We start from the raw sequence: 15,689 nt of genomic DNA, 5'->3' as shown, positions 1-15,689 counted from the left end.
GAATTTCAGTGGGCATTTCACCTGTGTAGGATTCTCAGGGAATGGCCCTGTGTTAATCCAGTGGCACAGGTGAACTGAGAACAGCACGGAAGTATGAGCAGCTTCAGGGAAGGATCCTGCAGCATCAGCCTGCACTCCGCCCCCATCCCTCTGCCAAACAATCGAGCCTTTCTCTCGGGCTGAGTGACATTGGGAAGATGAATCCAGGGAGTCTCAAGGGCGAATGTCAGTGAGGGCAAACTCCGAGGAAGGGGGATCTCAGGGGCTGCTTTCAAGATTGTTACCTGTGCCAGAGTAACATCGCTGCATGGCACAGTGACTGGGGACAGGCGAGGCAGTTCTTACTGTAACTAACCTCTGCCAATCCCTTGGGGCTTTGCTTCCCTTCCTTCCTGCAGGATGGGGGCCATGAGGCCGGCGCTGGCCTTGCTATCCCTGGCCTACCTGCTGCACACAGCCGCTGCCCTGAGAATCTGCGCTTTCAACATCAAGACTTTTGGAGACAGCAAGCTGTCCAATGAAACCATCGCAGGCATCATCTTGAATGTGAGTATGGGGGAGTTCCCACATACCAGCAGTTCTTGAGAGCTGGGGGTACCCTGGACTCTATCAAACAGCTGGCCCAGGGGCTCTCAGAAGTGTGATTTCTGTGGGCCTGGAAAGTATGCTCTCACTTGGGCCGAAGGCTACTTAGAAACCCAACTGAAAGGGAAGTGATGAAGGGCCAAGTGCTGGGTTGTTTCTCTGCTTACTCCAGCAGGATTGGCTTAGAGATAGTAAAGCTGGTTAGTGTGACTCCTCCTCCATGGTGCTTATGCCCTAGACCTCTTGGTTACAAGTGGAGACAGCCTATCTGAGCCCTGCCCAGGAACCCCTGCAGGGAGACACTTTCCAGCCACACTGTGCCCTATAACACTGAGAAGCAAAACCAAGGTCTAAGTGAGGAGATGATAGATCAATGGATGGTTATGTATGGGCATAGATGGTCTATCAGAACAAAAGAATGGCCACACTGGATCAGGCTAATGGTGAATCTCTTCCAATAGCAGCTGGTGCCAGATGCTTCAGAGGGAATGAACAGAACAGGATAATTATTGAGTGATCCATCCCAGTTTCTGGCAGTCATCAGCCACACGGTCCCCTATAACACTGAGAAGTGAAACCAAGGTCCTAAATAAATAAATCGATCGATCTATCTATCTGTAATGGGACTGTTGTCCCCTGATTCAAACTCAGTGGGGGTGTTTTGGTTGGCTCACTCCCAGTACCAAAAGAACTGGGAACAGTCGATGGGAGATCAAGACCCTGAGACTAACAGACCCCAGGAACAATGGGGAGAGGCCAATGCTCCAGGTCAGCCTGATTGACAGGGCAGGCAGGCTAATCAGGGAGTCAGGAGGCCAGGGGAGTCCTGTCCTCCATGTAAGCTGGAATTGCCTGGGTCAGACAGAGTGGGGCCAAGCTAAGGAAAAAGCAGGGGCTCAAGCTCAGCTGGGGAGCAGAGCTGGGCCAGATCCAGAAGGACCAGAAAAGCAGCCCAGGAAGCAAGTCAGTGCTGGGAGCAGAGTCACAGAAGCAGCCCACAGAGCAGCCTGTGCTGTGGGAAGAGCTGCAACAATCAAAGCCAGAGGGGCCAGAGAAGCAGCCCAGGGAGCTGGAGGCAGAGCAGCAGCAGCAGTGCTGAGGCAAAGTGGAGCTGAAGTTGGAGCTGAGGCAGAGTGGAGCTGGAGCTGAGCTGGATCTGGAGCAGTCCGGAGCTGGGTGTGGTGAGCAGCTGGGGAGAGCAAGGAGGACCCTGGGCAGCGGGGCCAGCGCAGGGAGACGCCTCAGCCAAGATGCCCCTTGCAGGCTGCACTGGGAGGGGGATCGTAACCCTGACGGGGTGGAGGTGATGCTGGGAAGAAGAAAGCCTGAGGGCATGTGGCCACTGCCAGAGCAAGTGTCCGACCCACAGCATCTCTGTAGCACAGCCAGGGCCTGAGCAGGTGGCCTGGGACTTGTGAGGAACAGACTGAACTTCCCTGACATTCCAGGGACACTGGTTGTGATGTCCCCGTGCCACAGAGTGGGGTGATGTGTTTTCTTCTAACCTGTCCCATTTTTTCCTTATTTTTTTAAATTGATGGCTGTTTAATAAACTGTATTTGCTTTGAACTATATGTAATGATCAGTGAAGCATCCAGTGCAGAGAGAGCACCCCGGAGAGGGGACATCCTAGCCCCTGCCCTAAGTGACCACAACAAGGTTGGGGGTCGAGACCCCCAGGAATCCTGGGCCCAGCCTTATTGGGGTTACGAGGACTCTGACACCCAGGAGAGGACTCTGACACCCAGGAGAGTGGGAGGGAAGCCCTTGAGGTCAGACAGGCCTCTGGGTAAAGGAAGTGGGAGCGAGGACTCAGAGCCTTTCGCTAGCCCGTTTCACCGTGGTAGTGTATAAGCCAGGAAAGTTCCCCACAATAGCGGGACCATTCCCCTGCTTACATATCTATCTATCTGGGACCTTGGTTTCACTTCTCAATGTTATAGGAGACCATGTGGCTGATGACTGCCAGAAACTGGGATAGATCACTCAATAATTACCCTGTTCTGTTCATTCCCTCTGAAGCATCTGGCACAAGGATACTGGGCTAGATGGACCATTATCTAGATCAAGGGTAGGCAACCTATGGCACATGTGCCAAAGGCAGCACGCAAGCTGATTTTCAGTGGCACTCACACTGCCCGGGTCCTGGCCACCGGTCCGGGGGGCTCTGCATTTTAATTTAATTTTAAATGAAGCTTCTTAAACATTTTAAAAACCTTATTTACTTTACACATACAACAATAGTTTAGTTATATATTATAGACTTATAGAAAGAGACCTTCTAAAAATGTTAAAATGTATTACTGGCACGCAAAACCTTAAATTAGAGTGAATAAATGAAGACTCGGCACACCGCTTCTAAAAGGTGGCCGACCCCTGATCTAGATCTATCTATCTATCTATCACCACTTCAGATTCAGGTGCCACAAGTCCTCCTTTTCTTTTTTCAGATTCCACAGTGTTTTCAGAGACAGACAGAGGGTAACCCTGGCAGCCTGGCTGGCGTTCCCCATGGCAGTGAAACTCATCTTGTGCAATCACTGCTGTGTTGGGATCCTGCTGGCTGATTTTTGAACCCTTCTGGAACAGCTTCAGTCTGAAAGCTGCCATTTCCTCATGTTCTCCTCTGTTTCCCCATCTAAGTCACCCCAGGGCTCAGCTCCTTCCCCCCAGCTCGTGCACTGCAGCAGAAGATAGGTAAATGCCTGGCTCAGCTGGTGTGTGAAGGGGCATGTTGGCCCTGGGGACACCACCCTTCTGGTGGCTGGCTGCGGCCTGGGATTTTGCTGGGTGTTCTCAGCGATTTTCCCAGCGTTTGTGCATATCTAAGGGAAGCTGGGGTGTTAGGCACTGCACATGCAGCCTGCACCAGGCTCGGCTTCACAGCACGGCGCTTTGTGTTTTCCCCAGATCTTGCAGACGTACGACATCACTGTGGTGCAGGAGGTCCGTGACTCTGACCTGAGTGCCGTCCAGGGACTGATGGATCAGCTCAACAGGTGTTTTCCAAACCTACATGGAAGGGGGGGAGGAAGAAGGGGAGGAGCCTAAAACCTTGCTGTGGTCTGGAGTGTTTTAGAGCAGATATAAACGAGGCTCCTTCGAGTGCAGCACCCAGCCAGCCATATGGGGAAGGTTACGCGGCTGCCCACAGCAGTTTAGATGAAGGGAGTGCTGGAGCTGGGGCTCTGCAGGTGGCTCTGGCATAACTGACTCAGTGACAGTGTCACAGGGCGCATCACTCACCGCTGGTCTGGCACCTCCTCCTGGTCACTCTGGGGATTAGCTTGAGGCCAACACCCCCATCCACGGTCTGCACCCACCCCACCACTTCAGCCGCAGTCCACCTGCAACCCCTCTTGCAGCATCAGGTACCGCAGCATCCTCTTCGTGGCTCAGCCCTCGGGCCATGTCACTATCTGGGTTCCGTGCTTCCGGGGGAGGTTTACCTCCTCAACAGTTCTGCCACTTCCCCAGTGGTGAGTGGAGGGACCCAGGCCCACCCACTGCTCTGGGTCCCAGCCCAGGGACCCTCCACACCACAGTCACTTACTGCATTCCTTTGCCTTTACTATCACTGCATTTCCCTGGGCCACTTCCCCATGGCCACAGCCCCTTCCTCAGTCTCACCAGCCCATCCGGAGCTCCTTCTCTTCTCCCCGGGTTCCTGCCTGCACTGCTGTGTCCAAGGTGCTACAGCAGAGGTGGGCAAACTACACCCGGCCCCTGAGCTCCGGCCAGGGAGGATAGCCCCCGGCCCCTCCCACGCTGAACCCCCTCCTCCATAGCCTCAATGCACCGCCAGTGCTCTGGCCTGCAGTTCCTGCCAGGCAGCATGGGCAGCATGGCTGGCTCCGGCCAGACGGTGGGGCTGCGAACACCTGTCGCTCTGAGCGGCATGGTAAGGGGGCAGGCAGCAGGGGGGTTGGATAAGGGGCAGGAGATTCTGGGGGGCAGTCAGGGGATTGGGAACAGGGGGGTTGGATAGGCATGGGAGTCCCAGGGGGCCTGTCAAGGGTGTGGGTAGGGGTCAGGGCAGTCAGGGGACAGGCAGCAGAGGGGATTGGATAGGAGGTGGGGTTCCAGGGGGGCGGTTAGGGGACAAGGAGCAGGGGGGGTTGGATGGGTCAGGGCTTCTGAGGGGGGCAGTCAGGGGGCAGGAAGTGGGAGGAGGCGGACAGGGGGCGGGGGCCAGGCCCTTTGGGGAGGCACAGCCTTCCCTACCTGGCCCTCCATAGAGTTTCACAATACTGATGTGGCCCTTGGGCCAAAAAGTTTGCCCACCCGTGTGCTACTGGGTTGCAGCCACCTCCAGACACAGTTCTTCCTCCTCAAATTCCAGTCAATACTGACCCTGATCTGCTCTGCGGCTCTTTTATATGGGCCTGCCGGTCCCTGATCGGTCACTCCTCACAGCCCCTCTCCTTACTGGCCAGTATGGGGCAAATGCCCCATCACAAACACCCTCGTGGGTCTCTGGAGCTTTTCACCACCGAAAGGCACACGCGTGTGAAGGGACCTGGGCATCCCTGCCTGGCGCCACACGCCGCCATTCTCACAAAGCAAGCATGACATGGGGTACAGTGGTACCAGGGTGGCATATTTCGGGGCAATAATCTTGTATACAAAAGACAGCACAAACAGAGGAGCACAGAACTCACTGAGGACATCAGCAAGGTGCAGACACTGAGCAGGTCATGGCCAGAATCTGGGATTGGGCGGGATCCTTGGATGACTGCTTTCCCCTGGGATTACAGCATCTTCGTGGCTACTCTAGTTTACACCACTGACTCCAATGCTACCCAGGCTTCTGACCAAATGTGCGCAGGGTAGATTTTTGCCAACCGCCCCCATTTTGTAATGTGCAGGGGGCCTCCCAGAGACAGCCAGCAGCCCTACGTGCCACACCACCCACTTTACAAGAGAGAATGGCCTCACCAAAAGAGGGTGGTGTAGTGCGTGAGGGGCGAGGTGTGACACACACGTGACACTGCCTGTGTGATGCGGTGACAAGCTGAGCCCAGAGGAAACAGGGAAGGAAGATCACAGGAGATGCCCCTCCCCCCACATTCCAATGGTTACTTACGAAAATAGATTGGGTGTTTGCTGACAGGGCAGACAAAAATCGTGGGGCCTGGGGCTCTCCTGCTGTGCCCCCTGTGCAGCCGTTTACACCAGTGCAAAGTGACTGTATACACTGATTCTGATCTCATGTACCCAGGTATAAATGAGGGGTAACTCCATTACAGCCAGTGGAGGCCATCCAGTGTGAAACCGGTGTGAGGTCAGAACTGGGCCCTACTATATAGGTGTGAATTGGTGACAAGGGACAGGGGCCACCAACCCCTCAGGAGAAGCCTGTCAAAGGGGCAGAGAGGGCTGGAATGGGCTTGGGAAGTGCAGAGGGAGCAGACAGCCTCAGGCCAGGGGTAACATGACACCAGCGAGGTCTGATTCTGGTATGAGAGCTGAGGCCACCTGCAGATGTCCCTGATGTGGCGGGAGTCACAGGTGCTCAGCACCTCTGTGGCAGAGGGGTTCCCACAAGACCTCTTCCACTCGGCTTCCCAAGAACTCAGTTCGACTCCACTCCCATCACTCAGGTCTCTTCGTTGGGCCTGCAGCGAAGCTACGCTGAGTTGATCAGACTCAAGTGGAAGGGGTGAGGATCGGGCATACCGGTACCGCCCATCCAAAGTGACCCAGCAACCCTCTGTTTTTATAGACAGGTACACATGCCATTGAAGCACTGGTTGGGGGATGGGCGTGCTTCTTTTGGAGGACCCAATCCCTGTACAACATGCACTGTCCATGCACAACTTTCTCTTTGCCTTGGCTCACCTTCCAGGCTTCGCTGACCCATTGTTATCTTGTCCATTGTCAGCGGTTCCCTGAGGGTCCCCCCTTATCTTAGCCACCACAGACAGTCTGGTTCCACCCTGCTGCTCCACTTACCTCCCTAATCCTGTCTCCCAAGAAATGAGGCCTCACCCACGTCCAATTACTCATGTCAAGCCAGCCTACATATTGAAGGGGCCCCATGGGAATGATGCTCCCTGAGACACCCTCCCCTCCCCCCCAAACCTGGCTTCCTGGAACAGAGTGGCAAGGGGCCTGCATGGAGGGAGACGTCTCAGCCGTAAAGCAGGCAGGGTTACTCCTACCTATGCTGGCTGGGAGATCAGCTGGGGGTGGGATGGGAATGGTGGGAGGTGGTGCAGGAGCAGGGAGATGTGCTGGACGTGTGCACGGCCCTCCCTGCTCCAGCACGGACCTCACTGCCGGCTTTTCTGCCACCCCCACTCTAGGGCTTCTCTGCAGCCATACAGCTATGTGATCAGCGAGCCCCTGGGCCAGAGTGCCTACAAGGAGCAATACCTCTTCATCTACCGGTAAGGATCCAGGAAACAGCCACAGCGCCTCCTACCCAACCACTGCTGCTCTCTGCATGCATGTCCCTGGGCTAGGGTTGCCAATTTGGTAACATTTGAAAAACGGAACCTCCCCAGCCCTGCCCCTTCCCCTGAGGCCACACCCTGCCCCACCTCTTCCCCCGAGGCCCCACCTCTGCCCTGCCACGCCTCTTCCTGCTGACACCCTGCCCCTGTCTACTCTTCTTCCACCCTCCCTCCTGTCACTTGCTGCTTTTCCCCTCCAACCCCTCTAACCGGCTCAGGAGGGACTCACTTGCTTTGCTGGTGCTTGGAGCTGCAGCCATCTGATGCAGGTAGGAGGTGGCCCTGGCCATATAGGGGCTGGTGTGGGTGATGACTTGGCTCCTATCCAGCCTACAGTAACCGGACATTAGGTGTCTGGTCAGTAGATCTGACCGGACTCTGTCAGGTCCCCTTTTTGACTGGACTTTGGGATAGAAAACCGGACACCTGGCCATCCTACCCTGGGTGCACCAGGGCCCACCCCAGAGTGGAGCCACCTGACTGCGTGTGGTCATTCCATCTCTCCTCCCGGCAGGACGGGTGTAGTGTCGGTGGTGGACAGTTACTGCTACGATGATGGCTGTGAGCCCTGTGGGAGCGACACCTTCAGCAGGGAACCCTTCATTGTGAAGTTCTCTTCCCCCTACACAGGTAAGCGGGGCCCAGGGATCTCTCTGCCCCATGGCACTGGGAGCAGCAGCACCCCAGGCCATCCTGCATCTAGCTAGAGAAACCCCTGCTCCCCCACACGCTGACCCCTCCCACCAGGGAACAAGGAACGTTACCATGGAGAGTTCGGCAAAGTCTTTGGGAATGATGCTTCAACTCAGGACAGGCCTAGATCCAATAGGGGGAGCGTGGGGCTGGGTCCGGTTCTGGGAAGTTATTCTGACTGGTATGTGGGCAGCCTGACCTAGTGGTTGGAGCAAGCATTGGGAGTCAGGACCAGTCTGATACCAGGAGGTCAGCGTCCAGAACAGGCCAGAGAGCAAACCAAGGTCCGGGGTCAGGCAGGGCCAGGTTACCAGGAGCTCATTAGCAGGTAACAGAAGCAGGTATGCCAGGGGAAGCAGCCTTGAGCAGGGAGATCCTGGCAGCATAGACATCTTCCTGTTCCTGTGCTGGGTTTATATAGTTGCAGTGAAGCAGTGAGGACCCCCCGTGTTCTGCCAGCTGGAGGACTGAGGTTCTCTGGCGGAGTTCAGCTCCTACTCGGACACCGGTTAGCAGGTCAGTGGGTGGCGGGTTGGCGCTTACTGGTGCTGAAGTGCCCTATGGACCAGGGTTCAAGACCTGCAGTCCCCGATGGGTGTGGGTCTGGATGCTGGCTTGCGGAGTGCGTGCCTGGGGCTGTTTCACGGCATACGCCCCTGCAGGGGGCTGATCTTGGACACTGAACCTGAATCCCAGTGTCTGGCAGGTTGGGGGGTGGCGTTTGCATCCCTTGAGCTGGGGGTCAGTGGCAGGGGATCAGTTCAGCTCATTGTAAAGCCAGGTGCAGTTGGGACCTAGAGCTTAGCTTTGGGGTCGTGGGGGTTCAACGGGCTGTGAGTATACCTGCCCCTCTGCCAGCCCGCAATCCCATTGCTCCTTGGGGTATGATTGGTCACGGGGCTGAGGGAGGAAAAGGGTGGCTGTGCACTGACATACAAACCCCACGGCAGCCGTTCTCATGGGGCCTGAACTCCTCAGAGCAGCCGGGGAGAAGCAGCGACAGTCCTGGCCAGCGGGAGCCCAGCCCAGAGGCTTCCTTTGACAGCTGCTGCTTTGGCACAAAGCCAACCAGGGGCAGCTTTATGGATGGCACTGACCCAGGAGGGCAGCACACAAGTGCAGAGGGACCCAGAGAGGCCAGCATGGCCAACTGGAGCTGCTAGCACTGTGGGAACTGCCAAGTGACAATAGAGTAAGCACAAGTAATAGGAGATCCTGGTTCAAGTCCCAGTCCTGCCTGATTCTGAGTGGGAGGGGAAGTGTCCATACGGAGAGCATGGTCTTGGGAACCCCAAGGTGGAACAGTCCCAGATGTGTGTGAGAGAGAGACAGCAGGGAGGATGGGTGACGACTCCGTGTGCGCATGGAAAATGGCTGGCTGTGTAACTTGTGTCTTTGGCAGAGGTGCCGGAATTCGTGCTGGTGCCCTTGCATACGGCCCCCAGTGAGGCTGTGGCAGAGATCGACGCCCTCTATGATGTCTACTTAGATGTCATTAACAAGTGGGGGACTGACGTAAGCAGATGTAGCCGCATGCAAACCCAGTGCCTGCCGTGTGAATGAACTCACTGGCATTCCTTCCCCCGCTTGTCTCGGGTAAGGCTGCTGCTGCCAGGATGAGACATCAGCTAACTTGGCTGTGGAAGGTCCTGGCTAGTCTATTACTTATGCCGACCCCCGACTTCCTGTGCAGAGCTGCTCTGTCTGCCTGGGCCAGTGTAGGTTACCAGGAATGGTCAGAGGGAACAGCCAGGAGCTAACCAGCAGGGTTTGCCTCTGGGGAAGCGAATCTCCCTTCGTCCATATCCACATACTGATCTGTGTTGAACAAAGCTGTGGAGCAGAGAGGCCCAACTGCACTGCCCCCAACCCCTTCAGCCCTCGGCCCATAGGCCTCAGAGCCACACAACCCCTCTGGGACCCTCGCCGCAGAGTGCCCAAGGGTGGGGAGGTGTGGGTTCCTTCCTGCTTCCCTGCCAGGGTCTCCACCCTTCATCACACCGATGGCGAACGAGGATCTCGGACCCGCTTCCAGCTAAATCGAGGGGTTCCGCGGCTCAGCCTGGACAGCACAGTCCCAGTGTGCCGAAGGCTCGATCAATCAGGAATGGGCTGTAGGCCCTTTCACCTGCTGGCATTGGGCCCAGGACAGTGGTGACTGAAGCCAGCTGTTCCCTGATGACATTGAGCCAGGGAGGTGCACAGAGCACGTCACCCTAGGGGTGGTCTTGGCACCAGAGCCTGGGCACCTGCACTGCGCTCCCTCCTTAGAGCTGCTCTCTCCAGGGCAGGGCTGGGTACATCAGCAGGAGGCATGGGGGGCCCTGCCTGTGCTGCCCCTGCTCTGCAGATGAAGCATCAGCCCCCCTGGCCCAGGTCATTGTGGAGCCAGGACTTCATGGTGTATCTGAGCAGAAGGAAAGCCTCATGACCCCAGCCCCAGAGAAGACGACACCCCGCCCCGTGCAGAGAAGGAACCAGCAGAATAGCCAGAGGGAGTGACAGACCCCCAAACCACCATGTATCAGCTTCTGCCCCTGCCTTAGCCACAAAGACAGCCACAGCCAAGGAGAGCAGTGGTTAGCCAGCGAGACCTCAGCTTGTGGCACTGGCAGGGCTGCCTGGGACACTCCAGAGCGAAGGGCTCAGGGAGGTTGCCGTGCGTGAGGTTCTTGCCTGGCTGGGCCCCCCGCACTGACCTGGCACTTCCTTGGCAGAACATCCTCTTCCTGGGAGACTTCAATGCCGACTGCTCCTACGTCGGGCCGCAGGACTGGCCTTCCATCCGCCTGCGAACCAGCGACGCCTTCCAGTGGCTCATCCCAGACAGTGCAGACACCACTGTGTCGTACACAGACTGCGCCTACGACCGGTGAGGAGAGCTGCTGCTGATCATCCCCAGTGCCGCTACTGGGCCTGTGCCTGGCAGCTGTAAGGAGAAGCCCAGGGCTCCATGGTCTGTGGGCTCCCCATCAGCCCTTGGGGGTTGGGCTGGTGCTGAGGCAGATGGGCAGTGGGCTGTCGGGGGAGCCTGCACTGCCTCTGCCCAGGCTGTGCCTGTTCTACCAGTCAGTAGCGGGTTTCGGTCCCTGGGACTGCCGGTCCCTGAGCAATGCAGTCACCTGGCAGGAGGGTACCATGTGAGCACCACGGCACATCAGAGATAGGAATGACAGCAGCCCCAAGAGACAGCCTAATGCGGCCAGAGCCAGCCCTGGGGACAGCAAATGACGGGGAGGGGATGAAAAGGGACAAGGAGAGGACCGCAGGTGGGCAGTGCCCTAGCACAGAAGGTCATCACTCGTAGGACCATATCTGGGAATACTCAGAGACCCCTTCAGCTGGGGAAAACCACAGCCTCTGGCCCAGACTGCAGAGAGACACTGTAGCCCAGCCAGGACACTCATTAACCCTGATTGCCCTGTGCTGTGCTGTGGGTGTGTGCTCCCCACACACCCGGGTGCAATAGGAAGCCTGGCTCTCTCCAGAAGGTTCTGGAATCAGGTGCCGCTGGAACTTGGCCCCACGTTCAGCTGTCACCTGCCTCCACTGAGCTCAGCTTCCACACCAGATGGAGCTGGCTGAGAGCCCCGGGGGGTCTAGCTGCAGGGGAGAGGGATTTTTCCCCCAGGACTGCACAAACCAAGCCACCCTGTCAGCTCCCCCCAGCACTCTCCCTGGCTCCACTACTTAGGGAAGCTGGTGAGGAACCCCACCAGCAGCGCTGCCATCGTTGGCCCTGGGCTCCAGCCTGGCTCTGGGGTGGGCGAGGGCATTCCCTGCAGGGTGTGACCCTGAAGCCCAGCTGCCTGAGAAGTGCAGTGTTTAACCCTAGCCCCTTGTGGCATGTCACAGGATCGTGGTGAGTGGCTCTGAGCTGCAGCACTGTACGGTGGACAAATCTGCCAAGGTCAACAACTTCCAGGAGACTTTCCACCTGCAGCTCAAGGATGTAAGTGAAGCCGACAACCTGCCTGCATGCTCTCAGAGCACCTAGCTGTGAGCAGAGACAATAGCTGCTAGCTAGCCAGGGGACAAACGACAGCTGGTCAGGACTGGGGCCAAGCTCAGAGATCACTGCATCAAGCTTTGCAGGGAGTCTCCCAGAGTTAAAGGCTAGTCCAGCTCAGCTACACTAAGGCCTGTTCTATACACAGGTGTTGTCCTGCTATAACTGTGTGGGTTTGGGGGGTACTGCTATAGTTACAGGGGCAGGAACTCGTGTGGATGCAGTTATACCAATATAAAGGGGCTGGATAGCTTGTTCCCCTTCCCAGATGGGAAGAGCTATCCCGGGGTAAGCACCTTTAGACCAGTCTAACTCCATCCACACTTGAGGGCAAAAGGGGTACCGCTTGTGGGTGTAGACGAGGCTGGAGACCCTACAGGCCTGATTCTCCATTGTCCCACATCTTGTGTAGAGTGAATGCGGGGCAGAGTAAGAGTGCAGGATCTGCAGGGCAGCCTTTCCCACACACTTGGCTGTCACTGACTGCCCAAGGGGTAGGATGACGGGCCCTAGACATGGTTACATCCTGGCCAGGACACAGCATTTACACTTGGAGGGTCCTGTTGGCTCTATGCTGTACAGCTCGCTCCGCCCCTGCCAGTGCTTGCTAGTGGCTGTTTTCTTATGGATATTGTGTAGAATATCCCCACACCTGCAGTTAGCCCCTGCCATGGGTTAAAACCCCGGGCCTGATCCTGCTTTCTCCCTGGGGTAACCATTGTTCTTGGCAGACCAGCTGTCAACTGGTATAACCATAGGTGCTGACTCCATGGGTGCTCCGGGGCTGGACCACCCATGGAAAAAAATAGTGGGTGCTCAGCGCCCACCAGCCACAGCTGTTCGGCAGTGCCCCCAATCAACTAATCCGGAGATGCCACCAAACAGCTGATAGGCGGTGCAGCCAAACAGCCGTTTGGCAGCTGGTGGAGGGTCTTGGGGGAGAGTGGAGAGCAGCGAGTGGCAGGTGGGTGGGGGGCTTGGGGCGGGAAGAGGTGAAGTGAAGGTGGGGCCTTGAGGGAAGGGATGGAATGGGGGCAGGGCTTCGGGGCAGAGCAGAGATGGAGCACCCCTTGAGAAAAATAGAAATTGGCACATCTGGGTGTAGGTGAGAAAGGAGACTCCGGCTGCTCCTTTCACAGCGCTGGGGAATTAGAGGGTAAATTACACTGAGGTCTTGGCTCTCCCTTCGACAGTGCTGTCCACTGCAGCTCATGCGTCTGTGCTCTTACGTGATTGGATGCCACCACTCAGGCATCACTCAGGGGGCTCGCTGCACAGAACCATTCAGCGCCTCGGGAGGCCATCTCCCCTGGGGACTGTGGCTGTGTTTTGCATGCATGTAGACTGCATGAAGGAGGCAACGCTCTTGGGGGCACTGTGTAGGCAGCGTGGCTCAGTGGCTAGGGCGCAGGAAGGGGCGTCGAGAGGCCAAGGGCCTGATAACCCAGGACTTTCCCCTTGTGTGGTTGGTTAGAGTGGCTGTGTGAAGTGATGGTAACACGCTCCAGGCCAGCTCAGGCTGGGAGCATTTCACACATTCTTTGCACCAGTCTGAATGACTCCCCAAGGCGCAGGGCAGGAGAGGGTTAAACCTTAGGCTTGAATTGCACGGCCAGTTCGCCTTGCTGCTCTGTGCCTCAGTTTCCCCTCTGTAAAGGGCTCTGAGCTTGAGGGAGGAGCTGGGGGAGCCTTGGCTCATTCTGGCATTGGCCTCCTGTTCAACGTGTGCCGCTGGCCTTGATGTCCATGGGATGAGTGCAGGCCGGGCTTCCCCTGGTTTGCACTCACACTCCTGATGGAGCTCACGCCTGGGAGCTCATCTAAAGCCATGCAGACCCCTAGGGAGCTCTCCTTCCCAAAGGCAGGGAGCTAACGGGAACCCTGCGTTTGACAATGAGTCACCTTGCATAGGAGGATCTCAGATCACCTCATTAATATTAATTGACTCACCCTGGCAGAGCCCAGTGATAGGGATGGTCAGCGTTATCCCCATTGTACAGGTGGGGACACTGAGGCATGGAGTGGTTGGGTGATTTGCCCAAGGCCATGCAATGAGTCGGTATCAGGGCACGGAACAGATCTAGACACATGCTCTGTCCATTAGCCCATTCTGCCTCCTGCTGCACCTCAGGAATTGCCAGGATTCATGTGACAAGAGCCATGACACGAGGTCATGGACAAGCTGTATCTGATGCCTGCTGAGCAGCCCCACAACTTAGGCTCTGTGATTTCTCCCTTTTGTGTCCAGGCCCTGGCCGTCAGTGACCATTTCCCGGTGGAAGTGACTCTGAGGGCTCGCTGAGGCTCGCCTGCTCCTGCTTTGCTCCATCCCCCCCATAGCTACCAGCAAAGCAACCTCTACCGCATTCATATTCCCTTTGGCTGCTGCTGGCTGCAGCGCCAACGCCTTCAGACGAGCTCCCCAGGATGAACCTTAGCATCTACGATTATAGCCAAATACCAGCCTCCTGGCATCTACCTGCTGCTCCTGGCACATCCTCATGGCTGGTCACAAACCCACCTCTCTAGGTGCTGCATCGAATGGCCCACCAGCGTCATTTACTGGGTACCTGGATAACTGGCATATCCATGCCATGCCATGCCATTGGGAATGCCCTTCATGCAATGTAGTTAGTAAGCTTTGAAATCTTTGGTCTCGGGGCATCCTGGAGCGTTATGCTGGGCAACAGGGCTGGGGCGGCGCTGATTTTGTGACCAATGGGTATGTGCAATTAACATAGGCTGAATGAGGGGCAGTTTTATAAGTGCTTGATGATTGGCTAGAAGCCAACTCTGGAGTCGCATGATATCTGGTGTTTTTCATAAAGCCCTAGCTCTTAGAGTCATGTGATTATAGCAGACTCTTGGCTTTCATTAAAAGAGCCAGGTTCCAGCCTTCATGCATGTGTTTAAAAGCTGGAAGATGTGAATGACCTCTCAGCGCTCAAACCCCACCAGGCCAATAAACAGAACCCACCACTGATTATTTTTTCTCTCTCTCATGATTTTTAAGCCAGACTCATGAGCTCTGAACACTTAACATGGAGCGTAAGAATGGCCACACTTGGTCAGACCAATGGTCCATCTAGCTCAGGATCCTGTCTTCAGACAGTGGCTGGTGCCAGGTGCTTCAGAGGGAATGAACAGAGCAGGGCAATTATCGAGTGATCCATCCCCTGTTGTCCAGTCCCCACACCTGGCACTCAGAGGTTTAGGGACACCCAGAACATGGGGTTGCATCCGTGACCTAAAGCCATTGAGGGCTACCTGTCCTCCATGAACTCTGTGAACCTGACTGTTCTTGTAACTGTCTGTCCACCTGGAGTCATTCCCTACAGGACAGCATTAACCCTGCATTGTGGTGTCCCATCCTGACTTGGGGCATTGCCCTAGCAGCTCTTCGGGGAAGAGATTCTATTCTGTGTCTATGGCTTGCCTTTTATAAGCCCCACCTGCACTAGATGATTTAGTTGGGGATTGGCCCTGCTTTGAGCAGGGGGTAGGATTAGATGACCTCCTGAGGTCCCTTCCAACCCTGATATTCTATGACTCTAAGGACACTATGTCTATACTATGGAATAATAAGGGGGAGTGCTGGTCATCTGCAATTTGATACCATGACATGCAATCAGTATGTAATCAAAGGGCCCGGAGAATCAAATGGATCCATCTGTATCTGATTCAGAGTGTTTTTTGGGGGGGTCATTTATGCTCTTGAGGGCCTCTGCCATCTGAGCTGCCAGATTTTGTAATGAGGGGCATTTTTCTGCTCACAGCAGCATCCCTATTCAACAAATGCTACTGCAACAGCAAGACTACAGCTCAGCCCCAGGAAGGAAGGGACTAGACTGTGGCTGTGGGAACAGGACAGGGTTTGGGATGGGGGAGGCACGTGGCTCAGTGGGCATGTAGTGGGAACGCTTCTGTCTATTGCAGTCAGTCAC

General features: G+C 56.1%; 1 protein-coding gene across 1 annotated transcript; it reads left to right on the top strand.

Moving 5' to 3' along the window:
* The first annotated feature begins 399 nt into the window (after nt 1-399).
* LOC140917893 (deoxyribonuclease-1-like) lies at nt 400-14,047 on the top strand. Its single transcript, XM_073361416.1, has 8 exons — nt 400-546; nt 3,496-3,584; nt 6,894-6,977; nt 7,558-7,673; nt 9,139-9,251; nt 10,454-10,608; nt 11,592-11,688; nt 13,994-14,047. Exons 1-8 carry the CDS (start codon nt 400-402, stop codon nt 14,045-14,047), a joined length of 855 nt encoding a protein of 284 aa, XP_073217517.1.
* Nucleotides 14,048-15,689: the final 1,642 nt, after the last annotated feature.

This window comes from Lepidochelys kempii, chromosome 10 (genome assembly GCF_965140265.1).
Source record: "Lepidochelys kempii isolate rLepKem1 chromosome 10, rLepKem1.hap2, whole genome shotgun sequence".
NCBI classification, from domain to species: Eukaryota; Metazoa; Chordata; order Testudines; family Cheloniidae; genus Lepidochelys; species Lepidochelys kempii.
The sequence above is the reverse complement of the archived record's forward strand: the minus strand, read 5'-3'. Positions and strand labels throughout refer to the sequence as shown.

Coding starts and splice junctions, on each gene's coding strand:
- LOC140917893 (XM_073361416.1), top strand. CDS start 400: ATGGGGGCCATGAGGCCGGCGCTGGCCTTGCTATCCCTGGCCTACCTG. Junction 547..3,495: donor TCGCAGGCATCATCTTGAAT/GTGAGTATGGGG, acceptor TGTTTTCCCCAG/ATCTTGCAGACGTACGACAT. Junction 3,585..6,893: donor CTGATGGATCAGCTCAACAG/GTGTTTTCCAAA, acceptor CCCCCACTCTAG/GGCTTCTCTGCAGCCATACA.